The 7260-nt window shown below is 50.3% G+C and overlaps 1 protein-coding gene across 2 annotated transcripts in view; it reads right to left on the bottom strand.

Moving 5' to 3' along the window:
• Nucleotides 1-316: 316 nt before the first annotated feature.
• PDE4C (phosphodiesterase 4C) overlaps nucleotides 317-7260 on the bottom strand; it is a 65345-nt gene continuing 58401 nt past the window's right edge. For both annotated transcript variants that reach the window (XM_044672366.1, XM_044672358.1), the window contains 3 exons: nucleotides 6432-6554; nucleotides 2971-3153; nucleotides 317-2766 (listed from right to left, as the gene is read on the bottom strand). In XM_044672366.1, coding sequence (XP_044528301.1) covers nucleotides 2251-2766; nucleotides 2971-3153; nucleotides 6432-6554 — 822 coding nt within the window. In that variant the 3' untranslated portion in view covers nucleotides 317-2250. The remainder of the gene's footprint in view (nucleotides 2767-2970; nucleotides 3154-6431; nucleotides 6555-7260) is intronic.

The raw sequence follows: 7260 nt of genomic DNA, 5'->3' as shown, positions 1-7260 counted from the left end.
GGTAGAGAGAGTAGGGCAGGCTAAATCTCTCACCACGACCCCCAGCCAGGCGTACCACCCCTCACAGGACTTCGGCCTCTGTAGCCCTGAGGAATCTCAGCAATGGGTGGCCCAGGCTTGGGAAATTACAACAGAAGAAACATAAGGGTGGGAGAAAGAGGAGAAAGAGACAGAGGAGCCAGGGCTTAGGTGTCATTTTTAGGATTACAGGACAAGTAAAGGACTTTAGAATTCAGAACACAATGCTGAGAGGGACCTTAGAACACAGAATACACTAGGAGGGATCTTAGAACACAGAATACAATGCTAGGAGGGACCTTAGAACACACCACAATACTGGGAGGGATCTTAGAACACAGATCACAAGGTGGAAGCTGAGAGAGACCTTAGAACGTAGAACACAGAACTGTAGAACTGGGAGGGCCCTTAGAGAATGTCAGAGCTGGGAGGACTCATGGAACACAGAATGTCAAACCTGGGAGGGGCCTTAGGACATGTCAGAGGCAAAAGAAAACTTGAAAATCGAGTTCCTCCTGCCCTCCCCAATTTATAGTTGGGGAAACCGAGACCACCTGAGAGGAAATGGCTTGCCCAGTGAGGTAGGGGCAAAGCTAGGCTTTGAACTCAGAACTCCCGAGTTGCCCACTACACCAAAAAGCAACCCTCTCCCCTCTCTGAGCCAGGGGATCCCACCAACTAGAGCAGCCTTCCCTCTGGCCCCTGGGCAAAAGGCCAGCCTGAGCACTCAGCATTCTACAGCCTGGGTCCTCCTTGGACAAGCAGGCCTGGAGCTGTGTATGTGCGTGTGTGACCAAGTCTTTACTTAAAAAAAAAAGTGAGCTACAAAAAAAAAAAAAAAAAAATCTTAAAAACACCTGTGAGCCAGTGTCAAAATAAATTAAATGGCAGTGTCCAAGGTGCTTCTACAGCCACCCGCATGGAGGACAGGAGGGGAGGTGGGGGAGGAGCAGAGTTCCGTCTGTGCCCACTGCCTTCTCTCCCCCTGGAATTGGGGTCAGTACCTGGCAATAGCTCATCTGGGCCCCAGGTGGACAGAGGAATCACGCCTCTGGGAAAAACCACTACTAGCAGCTGGCAACCCCAATTCCCGGAGCCTGGCCCAGAATTGGAGCATCTCTGAACCAGGGGGATTCACGGGGGGCTCTAGTTCCACCTTTATCCAATACGAATCCCCTCTACAACCTCTCTGGCACTCATCGGCCTTTGCTGGAAGGCCTCCAGGGCTGGAGAGTTCAATGATGCCGTGGCAGCCAGTCCCAGTGGAGACCAGCCTTGGGGCTTCTCAACATTAAGCCAAACTCTATTTTCCAGAGACTTCCTCTCTCATCATCCTCTTCCCAACAGCCCCTGCTGCTGCTACCTTCTCAGGGGGCCCTTTTTCTCACCTCTGAGAGCTCTTGGGGTGAGACACTCTTTCTCCTACCAGGGGCCACGCACTGTCCATGGGGTCAGTGAAAGGCACTAGCTACTCTCGGCTATCCAGATGAGTTGGCAGAGGGGCAGGAGCTGGCAGGCGGGAGGCTGGAGTACCAGGCACGGGCCAAACTTGTGATGACCAGGTTCTAAGCCACTTTGGTCTAGAACTGGAAAGGGCCTCTGAGATCACCTAATTGAACCCACATTTTTACAAATGAGGAAAACAGGCTCCAAGAGACCACAGTAAACCCCTCGCCCCCACCCCTGCTAGCGAACAGGCCACCCGAATACCACAGGAATTTAGACAAGATCTAGTTTCTCCCAAGCAGAAATCCCCCCTACTGGCCTCTGTCTGCTTGGATGCCTCCACTCGACCGGGAGGCTAACTTCCTTTTAAGCCAATTCATTCTAATGCTGGATAGCTCTGTTCACAAAGCATTTTTCTTCTTTTCTCAATTTCTCTTCCTACTCTAGGCTCTTCCCTCCCACCTAGCTGCGGTTCCCCCAATGAACTCCAACCACCTGTCTTCTTTCTTCCTTCCATTCTGCCCCTACCGCTGGGGAGCTGTGATGATGCCAGAGGACCAGCCAGGTCTAGACCAAGCATCCCAGCTCTCTCTGGGCCCCAGTTCTGGCTTGAAAGGGATGGTTCCTCATGTTTTTAGTTGTTTAGATCAGGGGTTTGGGGAGGGACTAGGAGGAGAGGGGAGAGATGGGAGGGGGATTCTTTAATATAATATCCCCTCCCCTACCCCAAGTCATAAAGTCTGGGAAGTGGTTCCGGGACTGGAGGGGAGAGGGCAGTCATGCCTGTTACGTTCCCAGGGGGTAGAATGTAAGGTTGCCTTCCTGATCTACAGCCCCGTCCCCCTCCTGCAGGCTCTTGGCCCTGGCCTGGGACAGCGTCCTCTCATTATCCAGGGGCCCAGACTCCTGGGGCTGATCCTTCTCTTCCACGGGACTCGCCTCCTCTTCTGGAGACAGCGGCTCCACCTCTGCTGATTCCGAGTCGTCTGTGGCCAGGGTCTTGGAGTCGCTGCCACTGTTCTCCTCCTCTCCTTCCTCTGCCTGGCTCCCGGGCTCTTCGGCCTCTGAGTCCGACTCTCCTTCCTCTTCCTCCAGGGTCAGCTCGAACTGGAACTTGTCAGCAGCCCCACCGCCTTTTGCCAGGTTGGCCTCGTGGCCGCCGCCGTCCGGGCTCCGGGGAATCATGCTCTGGTACCATTCGCGATTGTCCTCCAGCGTATCGAGGATCTCCTGGGCGTCTGGGTGCACCAGGTCGGCCCAGGTCTCCCACAGAGGGTGTGCGATGTAGTCAATGAAACCCACCTGTGGAGAGAAGGGGTTGACCCCACTGGCAGGCTGCCTCCCGGAGCCCTCAAGGGTACCCCTCCCTGCAAAGTCCTGCCCCTCCAAAGCCAGGCACGGCCCCCGGGTTGGGACAATTAGATTTAACTCGTCTGCCCCGCTCAGCCCTCTATGCAAGGCAGCAGCCGTCCCCATCCCTTGGTTCTCCAGGAGAAGGAGTCTAACCTGGGACTTCTCCACGGAGGCTGTGTGCTTGTCACACATGGGGCTGATCTCAATGCCTTTCTCTCGCTCCCGGTCTCCTTGCTGGAAGAACTCCACCATGATTCGGTCTGTCCACTGGCGGTACAACTCCAGGGGCTTGGTGGGGTTGCTGAGGTCGGCGCAGTGCACCATGTTCTGCAGGACCTGCAGTGGCGAGGAGGGTCAAACAGCCTCTTCAGACTGGATGGACCTTTTCTCCAGGCCCGGGTCTTCTGGATTCCAGGCCCCAGGCTCTATTCACTGCACCACCAGGGGCCTCGGTCAATCTGGAGCCACCCACCCCATGGGGAAAAGGCCATAGAGGTTGCTCATGACAGGAACAGTTTTTGGAAGCTTTCTGGATTCTAATATTGATTCTGACTTTGATCTTCTTTGTGACCTTGGGGTAGTCACTTAACTTTTCTAGGCAGAAGTCGGTTCAAGTGGGAACCAATACATATGTTCTGCACCTTCCTCACCCTGCCCCCTGACCCCTTCCCTTGGGCTGACCTGAGGAAGCAGCAAGATAGGGGATGAAAGAGCCCTTGGAAGAGTTAAAAGGTGCCTTGAACCGGGTCTACTAAAGATTCCTGCAGAATTTTATCCATTTTATTCTTCCCCATCCTCAGAAATCCCTCGCTTGATTCTTTCATCCCTGGTAATTATCCCACATCTCTCTTCCCTTTTATAGTTAAACTCCTTGAGAAGCCCATCTACAATATTATCTTTTTCATGGTGATACTCAGTGCCCTGGATCACTTAACACAGTAACTGAATCCCAGGGTTAGAGGTGGTCTGATCCAACCTCTGGGCAAACAGGAATCCCCTCTCCACATCCCCAAAAGTAGCTGGGGATCTTTCATCTCTGAAATGTAGGCCACTCTTGCACAACCCAAATGCCCAAATGATTTTCCTTAAATACTTATCTGACCTTGTCATTCCCCTACTCTATCAACTTCAGTTGCCTGCAGGATCAAAGAGAACTTACCTGTGTGGTTTTTCAAGCTCTATATAACTTGCCCCTTTGCTATCTTTCTATCCTCATTGGACATTACTCCCTATCCCACATTCTTTGATCCAGCCAAACTGGCCTGTTATTATATGAGCCCCACATAAGACACTCTATCCTCCTTCCTGTACTTCCTCATGTAAGGCAATTCTTCTACTCTTCTTTAATTGTCTCACCCTACCATTGTTCATAGCAGCTAGGTGATGCAATGGATAGAGCTCTGGGTCTGGATTCAGGAATATCTGGGTTCAAATCCAGTTTCAGACACACACTAGTTGTATGACCCTGGGCAAGTCACTTAACCCTTTTTGCCTTAGTTCCCTCACTGTAAAATGAGCTGAAGAAGGAAATGGCAAACCACTCCCTATCTTTGTCAAGAAAACCCCAAATGAGATCATGAAGAGTCAGCTATACTTAAAACAACTGAACAATCGCCTACCTGTCATGACTGCCCCTGCCCTAACTTTCTCAGCTGAGAAATTGGTCTCATAATTCACTGAAGAAATGGAGGCCATTTGACAAGAGCTCCCCCTTCTCCCCTCCTCCTCCCATGTCCCATTATCCCAGTGTCTATTCTCTCTTCATTGGCCCCTCTCTCACATGAAGTGGCCCTTCTCCTTACTGTGGATAACCCTTCTACAAATGATTCCATTCTATCTCATCTTCTAGAGCAGATGGCCCCTTCTGTCATCCTCACCCTCTCACTAATCTTCCATCTCTCTGTCTGCCGGCTGCTTGCCTACTCTTACAAATATGTCCATCCTTCCCCATCCTCAGAAATCCCTCACTTGATTCTTCCATCCCTGATAATTATCCCACATCTCTCTTCCCTTTTATAGTTAAACTCCTTGAGAAGCCCATCTACAACAGGTGCCTCCACTTCTCTTTCCTCTCTTCTTTTTTAAAACCTTTACCTTCCATCATAGAATCAATACTAAGTATTGGTACCAAGACAGAGAAGAGTGGTAAATGCTAGGCAATGGGGGTTAAGTGACTTGCCCAGGGTCACACAGTTAGGAAGTGTCTGAGGTCAGATTTGAACTGAGGACCTCCTGTCTCCAGGCCTGACTCTCCATCTACTGAGCCTCCCAGCTGCCCCGTCTGTCTCTTTTCTTCATTCTCTGAGCTTGGTTTTGGCTTCTTGACCTCACCATTCATCCAAGGCTGCTTTCTCCATAGTTGCCAAATCCAAAGGCCTTTTTTCAGTCCTCTGCTGTGTCAAGAAGGTCTCTAATGCTATTAGTCCTTCTCTTCAACCTGATACTCTCATCTCTAGGTTTCCAGGACTTTGCTCTCTCCTGGTTCTCCTATCTGTCTGACTGCTCCTTCTCAGTCTCTTTTGCTGAATCTCGCTACAGGCATCTTCCCAGGGCTCTGTTTGGCCCCGTTTCTTCTCCTCCTTTATTTTTGCGCTTGGTGAGCTCCTCTGCTCCCATGATTTCCACAAGCATTTCTCTGTGGATGACCCTTCTCTCTACTTTTCCAGCCTTAAGCTCTCTCCTGACCGCTATGAGGAGATGAGTGTGTGTCTCAAATTGCCTAGAGGACATTTGGAACTGTATAGCTCCAAGATATCTTAAATCCATGTGGCCCAAAATGAACTTCCCTCCCCCTGACTCTCCTAACCTCCCACTCCTGTCCAGGGCACCACCTTCCTCCTGGTTACTCAGCCTGGAAACCAATGGGTTGATCCTTGATTCCCCAATCTCTCACTCCCCACATCAAATCAATCGCCAAGTCTTAGTCATTCTATCTCCCCACCTGCCAGTGCCCTCTCTGCCAAACCCCTGGTATTTAATGCCTGCCTCTGTGGGTGCGTATTTGTGTATGTGTGTATATATATATATGTCATTACATAGAGAAGCAAAGCTTTAGATCTGTATTTGTTGTATCTCCCACTAGAATATAAGGGGATTGTTTCATTCGTTGTCTTTGCATCACAAGGGCCAAGGACCATGCCTGGCACATAGTAGGCACTTAATACTTTTTTTTTAATCCTTACTTTGTTTCTTAGTAACAACTCTAAGATTGAAGGGCAAGGGTTAGGCAGTTGAGGTTAAGTGACTTGCCCAGGATCACACAGCTAGAAAGTGTGTGAGGCCAGATTTGAACCCAAGTCTTCCCAACTCCAGGCTTGGTGCTCTATCCACTGTGCCACCCAGCTGCCCCAGTAAATACTTGTTGATTGACTGATTCTCTCTGAAGCCTGTGAGTGTCTGGGGGTTCATTACCTCACGAGGCATTCCATCCCCCTGTGGTAGGGCTTTAATTATTAAGATTTTCCTTACCTCCTGTCTGAAATCATCCCGTTACTCCTACTTCTGCCCTCTGGGGCCAAGTGGAACAAATCTAATCCCTCTTCCAACATGGCAGCCCTTCAAATACCCAAGGGGAGGGGCAAGGAGTGGACGAGGCTGCTAGGAGGACTGCCCACCTGGATCCGGTCCGAGTAGTTGTCCAGCAGTAGGACACCCAAGCTTGTCACCTTCTTGGTCTCCACCATGGTCTTCAGGTCGGCCAACAAATTCATGTGCTTGGACATATCTGTAGCCAGCACCTGCAAAGGAGGGTAGAACAAGGAGAGAGAAGGCCTTAGGGGGGAGCAGGCCCCGGGATCCTGGGCTAAAGTTGTCCTCATATAGCCTCCCTCCTCTGTTACAGTCAGTCCTAGCAAGGGGTCTTGGAACCTTTTCCAGTGCTATTAGCTTCAAAAGAAGGGCCACAGAGCTGCTGGGTGGTCTCTCAGGAGAAATAATGTTCCAAAGGTTCCTATGGCATAAAATACAGTATCAGGGCTGAAAGGGCCCTTAAAACCTAGACAGCAAGGAATGCTGGAGGTAGAGAGGCCCTTAGAATGTAGAATGGCAGGGCTTGGAGGGGCCTTACAATGTCAGCACTGAAAAGATCTTCAGAACACAAAATACTAGTGCTAGAAGGGCCATTAGAACATAAAATATAGAGCATCAGAGCTGAGAGAGCTCTTAGAACACAGAATGTCAGAACTAAGAAGGCTCTTAGAACACAGAATATCAACGCTAAAAAAGATTTTACAAAACAGAATATCTGAGTTGGGAGGGAGCTTAGAACAGAGAATGTCAGAGCTGGGAGGGAGCTTAGAACAGAGAATGTCAGAGCTGGGAGGGACGTTAGAACAGAGAATGTCAGAGCTGGGAGAGACCTTAGAACAGAGAATGTCAGAGCTGGGAGAGACCTTAGAACAGAGAATGTCAGAGCTGGGAGAGACCTTAGAACAGAGAATGTCA

This window comes from Gracilinanus agilis, chromosome 1 (assembly GCF_016433145.1).
Source record: "Gracilinanus agilis isolate LMUSP501 chromosome 1, AgileGrace, whole genome shotgun sequence".
Lineage (NCBI taxonomy): Eukaryota > Metazoa > Chordata > Mammalia > Didelphimorphia > Didelphidae > Gracilinanus > Gracilinanus agilis.
The sequence above is the reverse complement of the archived record's forward strand: the minus strand, read 5'-3'. Positions and strand labels throughout refer to the sequence as shown.